Raw genomic sequence first — 20897 nt, 5'->3', positions numbered from 1 at the left:
TGGCGGGGACAAGAGAGAGGGCATTTTCAGTGGCGGCCCCCACTCTCTGGAACTCCCTCCCGTATGACCTTCAACATGCCCCTTCCCTGAATGTATTCCGCCAAGTTTTGAAGACCTGGCTCTTCAGACAGGCCTTTGGGACTTACGGGGAGGGTTAAATTTTTACGACCAATAGCCTACTACTCTGTACTGGAACTGTTTTATTGTTTTATTGTTATATTGTATTTTATGATGTATTTTATTATGATGTAATGTATTGTTAAATTGTACGTCGCCTAGAGTGGCCATTGGCCAGATAGGCGACCCACAAATTAAATTATTATTATTATTATTAATATATCTTAAAACAAATTTCAGAATAGTAAAAGACAACAGCAACAGATTAAAAAAAAAGAATTAAAAGATCCGGATCAACCATTAAAAATCTAACTATGCAAATTAAAACCTTATTTGGCTTTTCTAAAAGGATTAACTAGTAGGTAGAAGATGCGGGGGTCAAGGTACGATTACCATGGCTGTTCAGATTCCCCCTTTTCAGGGAATGAAGCCAAATATTCAAAGTGGTAGAGGGGATTGCCCTCAGTGGCAGGCCAGTCCCAAATCACCGATCCAGCTGGAAGCATTTCCACAAGAAGATTCCGTGGTGCCAGGACCTCTCCAGCCCAAGGAGGTCACATTGATCTCCAGCTGATAAGTCCTAGTGCACACAGAGTCTCCCTTGCTCTGTTGGAGTAAACAACTGCTAAAGCAGCCTGGGCCACATTAAATGAAGAGGTTCCTCTCAGCAATGGCAGAGCTAGCTATTGAGGCAGCTCCTATTTAAGGCTTGGCCTGAGGATTATTGCGACTGAAGCAACATCCAAGATCTACTGTGATCAAGTCACCAACCAAAGCCTGTATACAGCTCTCCTCATCTGACTAAATAGGGTCAAACAGATCTCCTGAAGAAGGGAGTTCCACAGTTTGGTTGCAGCCATACATCTCATCAAGTCTAGCTTCAGCTAACCTGCTGCTCACATAGAGAACTGGCAGGATGATTATTCCTACCTCTTATCCATACTGAGCCCAAGCAGTGGGGAAGGGGAGAGATGTAATTTTGTGGGGGGAGGGCTTGCTTTGTGTTTCCATAATATTCAGCATTTTAAGCACAGCTCAGGAGATCTCTAGGTCCAAACTACACATGATAATTAGTCACGTAGTTTTTCTTCATGTTTGTCTGTTTTATTTAATTCAGCCAGAAAGGTACAATCTGAGGAAACGCGCTGGTGTAGGGAGGAGAGTTTCTTAACCCTTTTCCATTTATTATTTTATTTTGTTATTTATTATTTCTTCAATGAGAAATTACAATCCCCAGCTACTTTTCTCCCCCTGAGGAAAAAGATACAAACAAGGGCACCTCCAGGGTTGAGGGTCCCTGAGAAGGTCCCCTCTATTGGGCCATACCTCTGTGGGGGCCCTGGTGGCAGTGACTGTAGCAGGCAGCAATGTTCTGAATATGCATCTTAATTCCCCATAATGCCCTCTGTGTGGCATCATTGTGATTGTAATTAATGGCAGTGGTGGGCCTGGGGTACACGCAGCAGAAAAATGGTACAGTGAGGGAAAGGGAAATTGCCGGGAGGACAGGAGGCCCATCAAATGGAACTCACAGGCTACCAGTGGCTCACAAAATGGCCTACCAAGAGTCACATCACTATAACAAAATGAAGCACTAAGGGCACTTCATATTTAAAAAAAATAAATCCCCTGCCCAGACATTAAATGAGGCTAAATCTTAATAAGAATAAAGAAGATTCTAAATAAGGCCTCAGAATAGGGATGAATGAATCTGTCCATTTTGGTTTTTCTCATTAAGTACAGTTCTCCAAATTTCCACGTATGCATGAAAATTCTTTGGCATTTTAGTGGGAATTTCTCCTAATATGCCCTCTTTCGTATGCAATTTTGTCACACATATTTTTGCAAAGCAATCTTTCACACCATGATGCTTTTTTGCATGTTATTTTAACCAGTATATGCATTTTTCTGCACGCTTGACCCCAATATATGCATTTTCGTACACATACTTGGCTGGAGAACTGCACTGAAAAATTCAGAGAAGTGCAGATTTTGAAGGATGGCTCTGCTTCAGTTCACATATTGCTGCAGAAAGTGTAAATTTGGTGGGTTCACCATTAAATGCAAATGGAATCAAATGTATCCTCCATTCCCACCTCAGATTATTCTTAAAACAAAAACAGTTCAAGAAATAAAATGCTTCCTTGGGGCGTCCCAAGGTACAGCCCCTCAGTGTCAACTTACTTTTTATATCCACCTCAGCATTTGCAAGGGGAGGCACGTTTGGTGAGGAGAATCCATCAAAAGTTCCAGTATCCACCTTGGTCACCCTGTTTCCCCTGTACAGCTTATGGTGAAAATAGAGGCCCACCTGCAAGGCACCATAAAATGGGCCTGAGCAAATGACAGATCAAACACACACACACACAAACACTTTGGCCATTCAAAGCTAATCAACTATAGTAATGTGTTAATTCATTAGAACAGAGGTCACATCCACACCATACCTTAAAGCACATTTAAGGCATATGGCTTTCCACAAAGAATCCTGGGACCTGTAGCTTATGCCTCACAGAAATACTATTCCGAACACCCTTAGCAAACAACAGTTCCCAGGATTCTTTTGGGGGAAGCCATGTGTTTTAAACAGTGGTAGCTGGTGGCTCTATATTAGCGGGACAGTGGAGTCTGCTCTGAGTTTTAGTCCAAATTTTCAAAGAGCTGTCCAAGGTGCTGAAGACTAAGGTATCACATATATCACATCCCCTATACCAGGGGCTGGGAGCTTGTAGTCCAGCAACATCTGATGGGCCACAACTCCCATCATCCCTCACCATTGGCCATGTTGACTGGGGCTGATGGGAGTTGAAGTCCAACAACATCTGGAGGGCTACTTGTTCCCCACACCTCTCACATGCTATCCCTATAGACATTTACCTGAGAGTAAGCCCCATTGAACTCAATGGGGATGACTTCCAAGTAGACATGTATAGGATTTCACTTTAAGCGTTCTTATCCTGAACTCTGCCATTTCTCTTTGTTTAACCAGATATGCTATTGGGTTCAGGAAGGAAGCTCTGAAAGCACTTGCAAGCCTATACAGTGCAGACCTCAGGAATGACAAATTGTCCAGCAATCAGCAGTGCCCCCAGCAGGTTGGAACGTCCATCATTCCTGAGTTCATAAATAGGTACCTAGAACATACAAGAGCAATCACAAGAGAATTTACTTTACTATGCATAATACAGTATTCAATTCACTGATCAAGGCATTTGCCTGTCACAGGTGTTGCTGCTATGAGTGTTTCTTACTGATAAGATAATGTACATGAAATGCTTTCAATACTCTAAAGCATTACATTAAGGTTTATTTATCCATTCTGAGTTACTAGCAAAAGCATTTTGTTTCTATGTAGATTTTGATATCAATTCATTATGTGGATCCTTGGTGGATGACCACTTTAAAGCAAATCAAACAAAACAAAATATGGTTTAAAGTACTTGCATCCATGCTACATAACTTCAGTCACTTATGACAGCCTGAACAAGAAAGCCAGACTGATTTTGACCACATCTGAAACACTGCACCAGAACAGATGAGTCATACAACATTTTTTTTTAGGAATAATCTCATGAGCAGGGTTTAACAAGGATTTAGGATCCTGTTGACAAGGTTATTCCTAGAAAATAAATCTAATAATGTTCTACATCCTGGTGCTGCTATAAATTATGTCACATTGATTTTAATCTCGGTTGCTGACTATTTTTTTTAAAAAAACTTTAAGATGCCTTTAATTTTATGGTTCTGTGTGTCATTTTGTATTTACATTTTTATATTCTTGCTTCCACACCGCCTAGAGAGCTTTTTGTCAAGGCCTGCCAAGTGTCATAAATATCTCAGGCTGCGTGACAATAAAAGGCAACCTATTGCACACTCAGCCCATTACCTGAGATCCTGTCAAGACAATGGTCTTTCCAACATTCTCACACATGAACGACAAAGCAGCAGCCGTGTAGGCCATCGTGTCAGTCCCGTGAAGCATCACAAACCCGTCATAGCGTTCGTAGTAGGTCTAAGCAATTCAAAAGCATTCGTGTAGGTAAATAACTCCATGAACCACTATATGGGTAAGGCAGGATCAGGCATAAGGACTGCTAAGCATAATAGAGTCACTTGCAGCACAGTGGTGACTGGTGCCCATTGGGACTGGTAGGGCAGGAGGCAGGGAGGCAAACCATGGATGCACCCAGAGCCAATGACAGGTGCAACCACCGCCAATGATAGGTGGAGCCAACTCATTCTAGTTTTGCCTCCATTCTCCTCCCTGCGGAGTTCTACCCCGTTGGGCTACTTGTAAGAAAGAAGGCAGGAGGAAGTTGGCCGAGGGCAGACTGAGGCTGGTGAGGCAGTGCCCCTTTTACCCAAAAGAACTAGCCTCCAGTGCATGCTAGAGACATGAGATAGTCTGGGAGGGCATAAGCATTTTGGCATTGTGCACTGATACTTCTACTGACAAACCCCACCACTGTCACACATGGGGACAGAAAATGAGTAAACCCCACATAAAGAGCAAGATCAGGGGAGGGGGTTGAATGGGCAAGGGATGAGAAGAAGGTACGGGAAGACTCACTATAGTACTGTGGAGCCTTATTACTACAAAGAAGTAAAATCATACATGCTGAAGCAGCCAGGTGGCCTGCACTCAGAGAGCCATTATTAACTCAGATCAAAGCCAACAAGAGAAGGGGGAAGGGGAGGAGCAAAGCCTGCAGAAACAACAAACACTTTAGAGGCGGAATCAGCAGAGGGAAGAACACATTGCCTTTTTCTTGATCACCCCCCACTACTTAACATCACTTGCAACCTGTGTTGGTACTTTAACCCCAACACTATTAAGCTGTGATGATAACAATATTGTGTCGTGATGAGGCATGGCCAGGGGTGCAGCATGTAGGAGGTTCTGCTCTGTTGAGCAGGTAAGGTCATAAGCTACCTATTAAGGTCTCGATACTGGTGGTCAATTAACAAAAAACAACATTGTGGATATCTGCCATCTCTCTTTCTCTGCCCAAAGAGGGAATGGAGGTCTGAGCACACAAAGAATCCTGGTGAACTACAAGGAAGGAGTGAAGAGACAGAATAACAAAAGTACAATTTAATCTAGATCCTGATTTATTTATATTGTTGTGTGCACCTCAATCTCTGAGGGGTTCTAGAGCCCACCAGGGTTCGGTTTCCTTGTAATAAAGATCAGCAGGGACTGTGGTATCTTTAGTATATATGGTTTTGTTTACACATATATACAATCTGAGTATAAGACGGAAGGGGCTCACAGCATTAACATCACAACAGATTTTGTTTCCCCATTAGGCTTCTAGGGGAGGCTTCCCAAAGTCATAGCTTTGGATTCAGCACAGACAGCGATGCAAGCTTATCTCCATCTTTCCAGCTCTCAGACCCACATCACACTTACACACACACACCAAAACTTCTTCCCTGATGGGGGGATCACTCTCCTGCAAGAGTTCTTATAGCAACAGGACTGCCCTAGACCAAATCTTTAGGCATGTAAATTCACTAATAGGCAAAAAAATCCTTGCAGTTTAAGAACGTACCTATAGCCAACAGGACAGCCAGTGTGGTTAAGGTGTTGGACTATGACCTGGGAGACCAGGATTCGAATCCCCACACAGCCATGAAGCTCACTGGGTGACCTTGGGCCAGTCACTGCCTCTCAGCCTCAGAGGAAGGCAATGATAAACCCCCTCTGAATACTGTTTACCATGAAAACCCTATTCATAGGGTCGCCATAACTTGGAATTGACTTGAAGGCAGTCCATTTCCATTTTCATAGCCAACAGATATTTCTATCAAACTTTATAAAGCAGGGAAATTGGGCATCTACGGTGAATGCACCAGGGGAGCAAGGAGACCTGACCTCCTCTCTGAGATATTGTACTGCCCTACAAATTTGTAACAATGCAAACACAATTTGGGTTGGTCTTTTAATTTAACATGGTGGGATGTGAAAAAAAATCCATCCTGGCTATAGTACACAACAATGAGAGTCCATAATCAGGTACAACAACCAAATGAACTGGCTTGACCAGAACCGGTTCATGAAAGGAACTGGTTCAACCAGTTCAACAGGTCTCTCTAATACAAACTGCATCTCTACGAATTCAAAATCACAGGCTGGAAGGACATCATCCAGACCAACCTCCCCAACCCTAGAACAATATTAATTAATAATAAAAAGTACCTGTACAACAAAGCAGGAGCAGCCAGAGCAGTGTCATTCCTCCCCTCCTGACAGCAGAGTTGCTGCTGCTGACAAGGACAATGTGGGGACAGGATAGGGTGGCATCGAGGTCACGTCTGTGCAGGCAGACTAGCAAAGCCAATCCAGTGCTCCCACTGGTTCACCTGCACAGCCTCCATCTTGCAGTGATGCCAATGGGTAGTGTCATGGCACCACCCCACCATGCCAGATGCTCCTGCAATGAAAAAGAACTATTTTTATCTGGGGTTTTCAACATGGTGCCCTCCAGATGTTATTTGACTAGAACTCCCTGCAGCCCCTTCAAGCATAACACATAATCAGGGATCATGGGAGTTGTAATCCAACCACATCTGGAGGGAAACATGTTGGCCATCCCTGTCTTATACGATTGTCATGAGATTGTGTTGTGCTAGGTGTTTTGGAAAACGTCTGAAATCCCAGTTAGAGCAGAATGGGAAGTGCAAATATATTATTGATTGATTGATTGATTAATTGATTGTATTTGTATACCTTCCCATAGCCGAAGCTCTCTGGGCAGTTTACAGTAACGAAAAACATTAAAAACAAATATACAAATTTAAAACACATATTTTAAAAACAATTTAAAACACAATTTAAAAAATTTAAAACAATTTAAAACACATGCTAAAATACCTGGGAGAAGAGGAATTATGCTGTTGCAGCAAAGTTTACAAGCTATTTAAGAGGGAAAGGAGCAAGGCAGAAACTTAATATGACTAGAGAGAACGGACAACATTTATTGAACACTGGGTGTAATAAAGCACAAGGTCCAAAACTTTTGAGATGCTATGACTGCAACACTAAATGATGAGTGCGATACTTCTGGTGTCATGTGATCCATTTTCTTTTGCCATCTTCTTTGTACTTATAATATATATATATAAGGGCCCCTTCACATGTCCTTTTCATTGCTCATTCATGATGATTTGTGCTTATGATGGTATCGGGGCGGTTATACACAATCCCATTTCCAATACTGTTTGCGCCTGCAAAGGTTCTGCAGGGTATATACCGCTTTGTTTTCAATCAGTGCATGTCCCATAGCTTCCTCCTGAAATCCTTTTTTGTACTGCAAAAGTTCTGGATTTTATTTTTGTCCTGCTTTTATTACACCTTAGCACAAGAGTACCAGATGGCTATAAATGCAGAACAACTAATGCAGTGGAATAATGTGTGGATGATCCAGTGTAAATCCACTGCTAATGCACTATTACTGGGTCAATGACACATTGCAAAACATGCCTGCAAAAAAAAATCAATCTGGAGGGGGTCTCCGTTAAACATATAACTGTTATTGTATAAATAAAAGAACCCGTCTCATACAATACTGCTGCCATCTTGAGTGGCTGCCTAATTGCTCACCTTTCCTGTCCTTGCTGCCTCGCCTGGGATCTAGGAAAGAGCCAAAGGAGTCCTTCTCATGCCTTCTGGGCAAGGGGTCCTGGGAAATGCCTGTGCTGCTGTGGTTCATTGTGGCCACTAGAAAAGCCGTTTGACCTTAATACCAAACAGCGGCAGCACAGGCATTTTCCTGGCTACTTCAGGGCTGAATATCTGACTGTGAAGGAGGACCTCTCTTGGGCTCTTTCTCAGAGCTCAGGAGGTGCAGAGAGGTAGCCAGTACTGCCACCACTACTGTGACGGCAAACAGTTTTTAAGTAAAATGTAGGAGTCAGGGGGTGAGCAGAAGGAATAGGGGGTGTCAGGGGTAAGAGGAAGACAGCAGCAGCGCTGTTGCAGCTGCAAAGAGGAATTTGGGGCATGGAGATTTGGCCTCTGTGGGGGCAATGGAGAAAGCGGGGTCTATTGGCTGGATAGTTCCCTGTCTCTGAGGCCCAAATGGAGAGGATGGAGGGCTGAGGAGCAGCAAAGCTGGTTCATGTTGTCCTGGCCCTGTATTGCCTTCTGAAGTACCTGAGACTTACTGTATTGATTTGCTTGAGTTGACGCCAACAGGGACGTGCTTTCAGCTTGGACAGCTCCTGGAAAGTTTGGACTAAAACCCGGAGCAGATTCACTGCCCCACTGGCATCGGAGCCACCAGTCTCCACTGAGCTGACTCATGTCTGTTGGACACTTTAATATGGCATAATCAGCTAATTTGCCGGTCATTACATGCAGTCCTTAACTTGGAGGAGAGACCAAAGCTTTGCCTGCATGAAGACCCCAGGTCTAGTCCTTTGCAATGTTTACAAGTATTCAGTTTCTCAGTTCAGATTAAGGTTCCAAATTACTGCACAATCTAGGAGAGAAGAACGACAAGGTGTATAATGCATCTGAAGCAGTAGGTGAGGAAGAACAAGGATGTTAAGGTACATGAGCAGAAAGCAGTGAAAAATGAACTCATGCTGCCCTTGTTAACCAAATTCTGACATTGTTCAACATTAATCAAAATACAGAATTTATTGTTTCAAGATGATATCATGGTTACTGTTAGGATACATGATTTTTTCCCTTTAAAAATAGAGGAACAGGCTTTAGGGAGAGGCCTATTTGCATAAATTCTGTCAGCATATTTTTCGGTAGTGTATTTTTATATGGGGCTGCTGTTCCGGAAACTGCAACTAGTGCAGAATGCACACAGTAGCAAATTACTGGCAACATGTTACGCCACTGCTGAGAGAGCTGTGCTGGTTGCCAGTTTGCCACCGGGCCAGGTTTAAGGCACTTGTGTAAATTCACAAAGCTCTAAACAGCTAGGGTCCAAAGTACCTTAGGGGCCCATCTGATTCCTTACGCTCCACCTCAATCGCTGAGACCTTCTGATGGGGCACTTTTGGTGATTCCTTAGGCCTCTGACATTCAATTGACCTTCACTAGGGACTGAGCTTTGTTTTCAATCAGTGCATGTCCCATAGCTTCCTCCTGAAATCCTTTTTTGTACTGCAAAAGTTCTGGATTTTATTTTTGTCCTGCTTTTATTACACCTTAGCACAAGAGTACCAGATGGCTATAAATGCAGAACAACTAATGCAGTGGAATAATGTGTGGATGATCCAGTGTAAATCCACTGCTAATGCACTATTACTGGGTCAGTGACACATTGCAAAACATGCCTGCAAAAAAAATCAATCTGGAGGGGGTCTCCGTTAAACATATAACTGTTATTATATAAATAAAAGAACCCGTCTCATACAATGCCTCAAGATCCTTCGGGATCTTAGCCCAGTCATCAGTTGTCATGTTACAAGAATCAAGCAGTGGTGAATACTCTAGAATGCTGTAGATAATTCTTTTCTTTCTTTTAGAGAGACTGAATGAGACCAACGAGAAAAAGGAAGTAGAAAAATACACAACTGTACAATTCATACCTTAACATTTTTTATGTGAGGTTGCTGCTTAATTACTATAGGTGAGATTCTTACTACAGGTTTGTCTTAAAGCAGAACCACGTCAGTCCAGGGTTTGATTTTTTTAAAAAAGTATTTCTTAATAGTTTAGGAGTTCTCTTTATGGGAGCTAATTGTTGGAAGACAGTCTCTTGACACAGAGATCTATCTGGAATGCTTGGAATGGGACAGCCATTAAAACAGCAATGGGAAACCTGTTGCCCTCTCGACTGTGATGGACTCCAACTCCCATCAGCTCCAGCCAGCATAGCCAATGGTCGGGGTGATGTAGCCCAACAACATCTAGAAGGCCACCAGTTCCCCATCCCTGCATTTTGTGAGCTCTGGGCACTTTGGGGAAGGGCTGTAGCCCAGTAGAAGAGCATCTGTTTTGCATGCAGAAGGTCCCAGGTTCAACCTCTTGCAGCTCCAGGTATGGCTGGGAAAGATGTCCTGCCTGAAACCCTGGAGAGCCTCTGTCAGTCAGTGTAGGCAGAACTGAGCTAGATGGACCAACAGTCAGACTCTATGTGGGTGCGGGCATCTCTTTGTCTCTCTGAAGTCCTGAATGTGTGGTCGTGGATCTGCTCCTTGGTAGGAGTGTCCCCACTCCTTATCTCCACTTATGCTCTGCTTGCATATTTATAAAAAAAAGCCCCAAATGCTACCTGGCCAAGTTCAAGGTTCTAGTTTTGGTGTACAAAACCCTATACAGCTCCGGACCAGGATACCTGAAAGACCATCTTATCCCTTATATACCCAGTCGATCACTGTGCTCTGCAGGTGAGGGCCTCCTGCAGATACCATCTTATCAGGAGGTCCTTTCTGCACAACATAGGAAACGGACCTTTAGTGTAGTGGCACCTACCCTGTGGAATTCTCTCCCCTTAAATATTAGGCAGGCGCCATCTCTGCTATCTTTTCGGCACCTTTTGAAGACTTTCCTCTTTCAACAAGCCTTTTAAGTTGAGACTTATCCCAGTCAGCGTCTGTGTTGGAATTGCTTTTAATTTTTTTTTTTAAAAAAATGTTTTTAAAGTTGATTTGTTGTAATATATTTTAAGGTCTGTTTTTATGATGTTTTGATGTGTTCTTAGCGCTTTTGTTTGTCGCCCTGGGCTCCTGCTGAGAGGAGGGGCAGGATATAAAGCAAATAATAAATAAATAAATAAAAATACAGTAAGTGATCTCTCCTTCAAAAGGAAGGTGGTATGTGCTGCTGCTGGAATGCTTAACTGCTTCAGGAAGCATGGCGTATGTGACAATATTGTTGGTACCATCTCCACTCCATCTCTGGAAGTGCCCACGTCTTTGAGCTAGTTCTCACATGAGGCAAAGTCCATGCGATTCCACCTCAGAAGGATGTGAGCACAGTTTGTGTGCCTGGCAGGGATGTAGTGGAGGGGAAAGACGGGGGAGGGCAGGTGCAAGATTTTTTCTCCATGGCAGGAGCGATGATGGCATCTGCTGGAGCACCTGGACCCTCCTTGCTTTGGCAAGTAAATGAAGTGATCATTATCATCATCCCCTCATTTAATTACCCAAGCAAGGAGGCTTGTTTGTGACAGATTAGAGGTAAAGGTGTCCCCGCACTTGTAGTGCGAGTCATTTCCGACTCTTAGGGTGACGTCTTGCGATGTTTACTAGGCAGACCATATATATGGGGTGGGATTGCCAGTTCCGTCCCCGGCCTTTTTTTACCCCCCAGCATATGCCGGGTACTCATTTTACCGACCATGGATGGAGGGAAGGCTGAGTGGACCTCGACCCCTTTTACCGGAGATTTGACTTCCTCCTTTCATTGGAATCGAACTCCGGCCATGAGCAGATCTTCGGCTGTGTTACCGCCGCTTACCATCTGCGCCACGAAGGATCTTAACATTGTGACAGATTAGCACAGAGAAAATTAGAGAATGAAGAAAATAAAATAGGCAAAAAACCCTTGCAGTTTAAGAATGCACCTATAGCCAACAGGTATTTCTATCAAACTTTAAAAAGCAGAGAAATTGGGTGGCTATATAGTGAATGCACCAGGGGAGCAGGAGACCTGACCTCCTCTCTGAGATATTGTACTGCCCTACATATTTGTCAAAATGCAAACGCAATCTTTCACAATCAGTCTTTCACAGTCCAATCCACTTGCTGTGTAGTTTGGAAGAATTTGGTAACATGTGCCTCTGAGCATATGGTGAGTGGTGGCAACCCCTGCAATCAGTCCAAATAACAGAAACAAGACATGTACTGTGCTGATCTTGTTTTAGCAGGGAGGAAACAACAATATTAAGACAGCTGATATAATTCAGATAACCACTTTAAATATATCTGATGTACTTTGCAATTTTAGTGAAGTTTCCCATGGTAAATTATATTATTTTGCTTCCGTTTCCGTGAATATGCAAAGTACAGCAACACTTTGCATAATTTACACTAAAAAAACAATTGTGGAATAGAAGCACTGACTATTCTGCAGAATAGGCTCCAGTGGGCTTGAGGAGGGTACACATAGGTTCCAATTATGCCAGTCCAAATAAATTGGGTGTTACACTATTCACTGCTGCTCTGTGCTCTGGGCATCCGTATAAATATATGTTATTTATACACAAAGAGACTTCAATATTTACCCTTACACCAATGATGGAGGCTACATTTGTAAGAAGTGGCAGCTCCACATTTGAACATAAACACGTCCATCAGCATAGCACCACTTATTCAAGGCACCTCCATTGCAAAAATCAGGGAAATACACATTATAACGCTTTAATTTAATTTAATTATAATTAAATTAATTTATATGGTACCCCGTAGCAAGTCCTTGCAGTGGGTATCAGTCTTATCTGTCCCTGACTGTCCAAAGCCTGTTAGAATAAAAACATCTTAAGCAGAGTATCCACTTTTACTTACGGAAGCACCAAAGTGCTGTCTGCAAACTCGCAGGAATCGTAGACTTTTGTTGCCTTTGCATATTCCTCATCATGCAACATAGGCATTTTTTTCAAGGCTTTCACTAACTTCTTAGCCTGAGGAGCAAGCCCTAGAAAAAGGCAGGAAAAGAGAAAAAGAATACTTGAATACAAACTTTTATGTCTGGGTAGAAGAGAGCACTTCACATAGAGGTTGTGCAGGTCTTGTCTTCCACTTAGCATGAATGCAGGCACACATTTTTTGCACATCTTAGGACCTATAAGGCTCAGCACTTCCCGAAAGAATGGGCATAACCCCAATGCCTTGGATTGCTGAAAGAGCAACGTCAAATCAAAGCCCTCAATTAGCACAGCCCCAATAGTTCCCACAGACTGCAAATCAATTACGTGCTACAGAGCGAGAGAGTAGGACATTAGCCTTCCTTAACCTGCCGTCCTCCAGATGCTTTGAACTATATCTCCCATTGCTCCTCGCCATTAGCCATGCAGGTCAGGGCTGATGGGAGTTGTAGTCCAAAACACTGGGATGCAAAAGGTCGAAGAAGACTGATCTACTAAGCTAAGTGGCAGCAGAGCTCTCCAGGGTTTCAGACAGGGCTTTGGTCCAACCCTATCTGGAGATGTTAGAGATCAAACCTGGGACATGCACCGTTAAGCTATGGCCCTTCCCTTTCAGATACAAAGTGTTTCCTTACTTGGAGAACAGAGGCATTACGCACTGTCAAAATTCCCCATCCTCTATCCCTTCCACTGTGGCTGTCACTTTTCCACTCACCTTCACACTCAGTGCCCCCCATGCCAATGGTACCCCCAGTGTTGAGCACCAGCACCCAGGCTCTAGCCTCCTCCTTGGGAAGGCAGGCCTCTGGTGAGCCCCACAAGCTCTCAAGGCTCAAGGAAGAGTGTCTCAGCCGCAGTTGCTGGGGGGGCAGGGGGTGTCACTGCCATGCTCTCTGCCCAGACAGACAGAATCCTCCAGACGGCACCGGGATGGTCGTCGGCACCGGGATGGTCGCCGTGCTCAGCACTGCTGTTTATCTTTCCAAAGCCTCAATTCTCTGAGCTGGCTAGTAGTCGGATAACTCTGTGTACTGCCCTACAAATTGGTCAAAATGTAAACTCAAATTAGGTTAGTCTTTCATAGTCCAATCCACTTCCTGTGTAGCTTGGAAGAATTTGGTAACATGGGCCTCTGAGCATGTGGTGAGTGGTGGGAACACCTGCAATCAGGACTACATCTCCAACGATGGAGAATTACATTTTTTGTATGTTTGTTGGTGTTCTTCTTGCTTCGCTTCTTTCCTGTGTTACTACTGTTTCTACAGAGCACCTAACCTATAAAATTATATTTCTCGCATTATTCATTGTAGAAATCTGTGTCAAATTTAATTTTTATTAATTTCAAAGCCTTTTTATTGGTCAGTGTCCTGTCATATGATGGTGAAGATGGCCTTTTGTGTTACAAACTGAAGGTTATGTTCTGTTTCTATTTTGGGTGCATTTACAGTTGAATCTGAAACTGTGATTTGATGTAAAGTCAGACTGATTACAATATTGCTACTTAAGCAATGAGTCTAGCTGTTGGAAAAAACAAACTTGGCCTGCCCAAGATGCATGTGTTCAGCCTGCTATGCTTAACTGCCAAAGGAATGCCATCCTCAAGCTAAAGATGGTTTCCCATTCTGGCTTAAAGGGAGACTGTGACGCCCTCCCCTCTGGTTCTCCCTGTCAGGTTCCCACCTGCTTGTGGCTACTGCCTTTCACTAGGCACCACCAGGGATACCACCAGTCCGGACCGTCCTTTATATGGTTTCTCACTCCGCTCTAGCACAGATCTCACTAGATCCCCCTGCTAGGCAGCACCACCAGTCACGTCCTATAACCAATACTCCCAGAGACTTTGCCTGAGTCTCTCTCTAGCTGGTTACTTTTGTGACTGCGTGCTTATGCTGTTCCCAACCCCCTTGTATCTTTATAGATAATGCATACTACTCTGGGTTGCTCTGGATACTTGAATTGTTATTATTCCTCCCTTCACCGCTGCCACCATTAGATACTGTTTCTGTTCAGCCTTGGTAATTACCTTGCCCTCCCTTCTGGTATGTATATCCCCCAGCCAAGGATCAGGCCTTTGGTAAACCAAATAAGTATTTATTAAATATCAGAAATAACAAGATTAGTTTTAGAATGTTTCACAAGCGTATGGTTTCATCTATTCCTGTTTTGTACTTGACTTATTATTAATCAGAATTCCAACTCCCTCTTTCTCCACACTCCCAACATCCACCCAGATTCAACTGTCATTCTTCCATTTATACTCCCAGCCATTCAAACGCTCAGCCAATCATCCAGCATTCTACTGCTCATGAACTCCCCCCTCCTCTTTCACTCCACTTACCATATGTCTTCTATATAAACAGCACTTACCATATTAACACTATAAGCAGGAACATCACAGAGACCATCAGCAAAACTCCATCCCTTAGAGGTGAAGTGTTTAGAATATACTAATGTAAAACATATGAGTACCAGTGTGGTGTAGTGGTTAGAGTGTTGGACTATGACCTGGGAGACCAGGGTTCGAATCCCCACATAGCCATGAACTAACTAGGTGACCTTGGGCCAGTCACTGCCTCTCAGGCTCAGAGGAAGGCAATGGTAAACCCCCTCTGAATACCGCTTACCATGAAAACCCTATTCATAGGGTCATCGTAAGTTGGGATCGACTTGAAGGCAGTCCATTTCCATTTTCAATGTAAAATGTAATTGCTTTTTTTGGGGGGGTAAGCCAATGGGAAAGGAAAGTATCTTGCTCTTACAGCTACCTCCAATGGGTTCTCCACCACTGTTTGAATGTTTTGGATCCCTGCTTCACCTTGGTCTCTTAGTCAAGCAATTGTTTCTTTTACTTGAATCTGTAACTCCTTCCAAATTTTGGCATGCTCCTCAGGCCAGCTGTGACAGAGAACTATACTGTAGCCCTTTCCTCCTGTGTTCTACACTTGCCATTTGAAAACTTTAAAATAGCAGGAGGAGAGAGGCCTGTCAGTTTCACTTGTGGTATTTCTGTGTATAGTCAATTTTTGGATATGGTTTCTTCCCTTCTAAGCTTTTTAGATCGTTGTCTTAGGAAGTCTGGAATAGTGACTGAAGGATATGCTTTTTCTCTCTTGGTTGCTGCAAGGCATGGTCTTCATCTAGACTAGAGTGTCATTAATTTTGATCCTATTTTAAATATAACTAAGGCTGCATTCCTAACCCCCTTTAATCTGGGAGTAAGCCTCATTAAACTCAGTGGGACTTCTGAGTAGATTTATTGATGTGTAGGATTGCACTGTAATTTTATCATATCATACCCTGTGGGTATTAACTGTGACCAAATGTGAAGAGATTCACCAAGAATACCAGAAACTTATTTCTGAAATCAACAAACTGGGCTCCAAGCACCTACTTATACTAGCCAAAAGGCTCTTTGGAGAAACTTTGTATGATTTTCTTGTCATAAATTACACTGTCTACATGCCTGCTGGAGAACTAACTGGAAATAGGCCCTGGTCTGATAAAGAGTTAGTTGAGCTATGTTCTCCACAGTCCCTGATGAAGCAATGCGCACACACTGTCCCTTTTGTGCTTTGCACTAATTCTGAGCAAATTTAAAGGGGCATCTAAAGCCACTTGATCAGTTGTGGTTCAGAAGCTTAGAGGGGTGTGGGTTTGGGCATAGGAAACAGAACCAGCAGAACTCCAAGACTACTTGGAAAAAATGGTTCCAACAATGCTTGGTCAGCCAACATGGAAGGCATTCTTTTCCCTGAAAGATGGAAGTCCTCCCAGACCACAGACTCCATTCAAATAATAAAAAAAAAAGCAAGGCCATACCTAGTTGTCCCAGCTTGCCTTGGGGCTGAGTGGGGTAGAGGAAGAGAAGAAGATAGTAGAGGCTGGATGTGGCCTGTATGCAGCCAGTTCTCCACCCTTTCCTTATGGACTACTCTTTTCACTAGTCCACCATCAAGCTTCCCACTCCATCCCAGCTAATGATTTCTTACAATTTCCATTTGTTTCAAATTAAATCTTATTAAAATCTCAGTTTCCTGAAATGGAGTAACACCATTGTTATTGGCAATCGCACACACTTCCTCCTCCTAATGTTGATTTGCATCCAGAAACATGAAGAGCTGTTTGCATGTCGGGTATGCTTTAATTTAGGTTCCTGCATTGAGCAGGGAGTTGGACTCGATGGCCTTATAGGCCCCTTGCAACTCTACGATTCTATGATTCTTTGTAATCTGGGATGTGACAAACTAATCTACCAGTGATCTAAGCCAATATCTTCCAAAACAGATAGCTACTGGAGTTTCACCCTGAACCTGTTGATATTTGCATTCCATTCCTTTTCTAAGCTTTATTGTCTTCTGTGGAAACTTTGTAAGCTTTCTTGTCTTCCTTGGAAATGTTGTAAAGCGGCTTATGACAGAACATAGACAAGGCTGACTAATTGGGAAGGTCTGTAGAGCAGTGAATAACTTGCTTTGCATGTATAAAGTACTAGGTTCAATTCATGGATAAATTTATTTATTTATTTATTTTAAAAAATTTCTATCCCGCTCTCTTTCCAAAGAAATTCAGAGCGGCATAACAGAACAGTTATAAACACAAAGTAAAACAGTATCTCACAATTTAAAAGCTAAAGAGAATAAAAAAGTTTTAAGCTGCCGACGAAAAATTAAGAGGGAAGAAGACAGACGTATTTCTTGCGGTAGATTATTCCATAAAGTAGGGGCAATTACAGAAAATGTCTTATTTCTAACATTGGACAGGTGAATCCGGGAAAAAGGAGGGATGGTAAGGGCTGGATCTAAGGAAGATCTCAAGAGCCGAGGGGGTTCATACAAAGAGATTCAATTGGATAAATAGGAGGGGCCCAAACCATGTAACACTTTAAAAGTTAAAGTTAGTATTTTAAAATGTATTCGACAGAAAACAGGCAGCCAATGAAGTTGTTGAAGGAGCGGAGTGGTGTGTGCTTGCCAGTTTGCTCCTGTTATCATTAGAGCCGCTGCTCTTTGCACCAATTTAAGTTGTTGCAGTATTCTTTGGGGAAGCCCAGTATAAAGAGAATTACAATAATCAAGTCGAGAAGTGACCAATGCATGGGTCACTTTAGCTAGATCAGCAGTCTCCAGAAATGGACGGAGTTGACGAACCAGTTTTAATTGGGAGAAGGCACTTCTAGAGACTGCCGAGACCTGTGCTTCCAAAGTCAAGGCGGAGTCCAGCAGAACACCCAAACTCCGGACTTGAGACTTTAGTGGCAATGGATCTCAGGTTGCACTTGTAGGAAACATGTCTGCCTCTGAAGAGCTGTTACTGTCAGTTCGAGTAGACAATACAGCAGGGCCCCACTTTACGGTGCTTCGCTTTACGGCGCTTCGCTAATGTGGCGGTCTCAATTAGACGCAATTAGACTAAAGCCCCACTCATACAGCGCTTGTTCTGCTTTTACAGCGGTTTTTGGGAGTCACGCACCATTCTATTCAGTGAGTTCTGCTTTTCAGCGGTTTTTGCTTTTCAGCGGGGGTCCCAAACGTAACCCGCCGTATGAGTGGGGCCCTACTGTACAGCCTTTGCTTGGCCATTGGTCTGACTCAAAATGGGGCATCTAATATACATTGGAAAGAATGAATGAATAGTTCTGTTTGTCACAAAATACTAATATACAACACAAAAAATACAAAATACTAAAACTTGGCTTGATCCAGTAACACTGACTGAAACAAACAAAATGAAAAATATCAAGTAATGCACCTAATGTGGAACTCATTGCCACAGCAGAAATTTCCATTTCAACTGAAGCTGGCTAGTAGTCGGATAACTCTTTCAATTTCAGTTTCTCATTTTTCTAATCTTAAATTCACCACATTTCCACATTAGTTTGTATTTTTTTTAAAAGGAAGTCCTCACAAAAATTCATCCGCATTTTTCCTAACCTACACATATTTGCAAGCAATTTCTCCTAGATATTCCCATTTTAATGTTGTTTTCAATAATATATGCATTTTCATGAATACTTTCTGCTAATATATGCATTTTTGGTGCACGTTTTTGGTTGGAGAATTGCATTGCAACATTAATTGTACTTTGTTGCTTCAAACTTGCCATTCAAAGCAGACATTTATTTTGTTTTCTTTTATGGTAGGTTTTGCTCTCCCTAAAGGATGAGTGCCTTGTGTGTACAGTACAGTACAAACACTCCACATGTCAGCCTGATAGTAATTTAAGGATTATCTGAGGAATCCCATGATATAAGCAATATTATACTGTCTATTCCTTCATTGCTGTTCTTCTTCACCATATGCTCAGAGGCACATATTACCAAATTCTTCCAAGCTACAAAGGAAGTAGATTGGACTGTGAAAGACCAATGCAAATTGTGTTCAGAGCTTGGAAAAGTTCCTTTTTTGAACTACAACTCCCATCAGCCCAATCCAGTGGCCATGCTGGCTGGGGCTGACGGGAGTTGTAGTTCAAAAAAGTAACTTTTCCAAGCTCTGATTGTGTTTGCATTTTGACCAATTTGTAGGGCAGTACAATATCTCAGAGAGGAGGTAAGGTCTCCCGCTCCCCTGGTGCATTTACTATAGATGCCCAATTTTCCTGCTTTTTAAAGTTCTGTTGGCTATAGGTATACTTTTAAACCGCAAGGCTTTTTTTGCCTATTAGTGCATTTCTCTGCTTTTTAATCTGGGAGATAAGAAATGGGATCCTGTACAAGTTATCTGAGAATGTATTGATCATTTGCATGCTTATTGAGTTCAGAGGGATTTACTCCCCTGCAATCATGCTCAGGATAGGTGAAACAACCATTGGGGGGGGGAGTGCAGGCCGGAGTGGGCAGGAGAGGAGGATGAAGGGAGGAAAAAGAGAGGAGGAAGGGAGGTCTGATCATTTGCATGCTTATTGAGTTCAGAGGGATTTACTCCCCTGCAATCATGCTCAGGATAGGTGAAACAACCATTGGGGGGGGGAGTGCAGGCCAGAGTGGGCAGGAGAGGAGGATGAAGGGAGGAAAAAGAGAGGAGGAAGGGAGGTCTGATCATTTGCATGCTTATTGAGTTCAGAGGGATTTACTCCCATGCAATCATGCTCAGGATAGGTGAAACTGACCACGGATGGATGGGGAGGGGAGGAGGAGGGAGGGGAGGTTTGATCATTTGAATGCTTATTGAATTGAGTGGGATTTACTCCTGTGCACTTCATGCTTAGAATAGGTGAAACTGAACATGGGGGGGAGGAGGAAGAAGGGAGGAGGAAGAGAGAGGAGAGGGGAAGGATAGGTAAAGCTGACCATGAAGGAGGAGGAGGGGTAGGGGACTGTTGAGCCCAGGGGTGACAGGCCCAGCCTCCTTCCCGAGGAAGGAGGGGGAAGGCATGAGTTTCAGAAGCCTCAGCCGTTAGGGAGCATGGACGATCCAGCTGTTGTTGAATCTAACACTGACCTTGGGGAAGAGAGCGAGTCGCCCACCCCGCCAATTCCCACGGCTGGTCCTGCCCCTCAATGGGACAGCACTCAGCCCCCCCCAGCACTCCCACGGGACTGTTGGGGGATGCTCCTGAGAGGGCAGACACTCCTCCTTCACCAAGCAGTATCTTAGAAACGCCCGATGCTTCCCCGCCTTCCACTCTCCTGCCTGCCAATCAGGAACCTGTGCATTCCGATGAGCCCTTGGAGGCTGGTCCCCCCCTCACCGCACTCAGGACGTCAGGAGAAGCGGAGAGGGCAGAAGGAGGCATGTGTGCGACGGAGTGAGAGGTTACCCCCCAAGACCTCTCCTATTTGAGACTATTGTGGGCGCTGAGTCAACTTTCCTCACAAGTTGCAGAGCATGTCTAGAGTGCAGTTAAGGATTGTAGTGAGTTAGCATAGGGGTTTCTATGAGGTGCACAGCCTTTGATGTATCCATTACTTTAATAAAACAAGAATTGATTGCACCCTCATCTCCGACTGGTGGTTCTCGCTCTGAACTGGACAGGGACAGGAGGGAGAGGGATTTGGAAGGGGATGGGGAGAAGGGGGGGAGGGATGAAGGAAGGAGGAGGGAAGGGGCAAAAGGGAGGTGATTGGAGGGAGAAAGGAGGGGAGGGCAGCTTTGATTATTTGCATGCTTATTGAATTCAGTGCGATTTACTCCCCTGAAATCATGCTTAGGGTAGGTAAAACTGACCATGGGGGAGGAGGGGAAGGAGGAGGAGGGGATTGGGATAGGGGAGGGGGGAGGGAGGGGC

At 43.6% G+C, this 20897-nt stretch overlaps 1 protein-coding gene across 1 annotated transcript in view; it reads right to left on the bottom strand.

Annotated features, from left to right (window-relative positions):
- Nucleotides 1-20405, bottom strand: part of LOC133378038 (60 kDa lysophospholipase-like) — a 53754-nt gene extending 33349 nt beyond the window's left edge. The window contains exons 1-7 of the mRNA XM_061612820.1: nucleotides 20361-20405; nucleotides 13387-13531; nucleotides 12592-12721; nucleotides 9503-9614; nucleotides 4004-4129; nucleotides 3168-3251; nucleotides 2302-2428 (exon numbers count right to left, since the gene is read on the bottom strand). Of these exons, the coding sequence (XP_061468804.1) occupies nucleotides 2302-2428; nucleotides 3168-3251; nucleotides 4004-4129; nucleotides 9503-9614; nucleotides 12592-12721; nucleotides 13387-13531; nucleotides 20361-20405 (769 nt within the window). The remainder of the gene's footprint in view (nucleotides 1-2301; nucleotides 2429-3167; nucleotides 3252-4003; nucleotides 4130-9502; nucleotides 9615-12591; nucleotides 12722-13386; nucleotides 13532-20360) is intronic.
- Nucleotides 20406-20897: the final 492 nt, after the last annotated feature.

This window comes from Rhineura floridana, chromosome 2, assembly GCF_030035675.1.
Source record: "Rhineura floridana isolate rRhiFlo1 chromosome 2, rRhiFlo1.hap2, whole genome shotgun sequence".
NCBI classification, from domain to species: Eukaryota; Metazoa; Chordata; class Lepidosauria; order Squamata; family Rhineuridae; genus Rhineura; species Rhineura floridana.
Note: the sequence above shows the minus strand (reverse complement) of the source record. Positions and strands in the feature narration are given on the sequence as shown.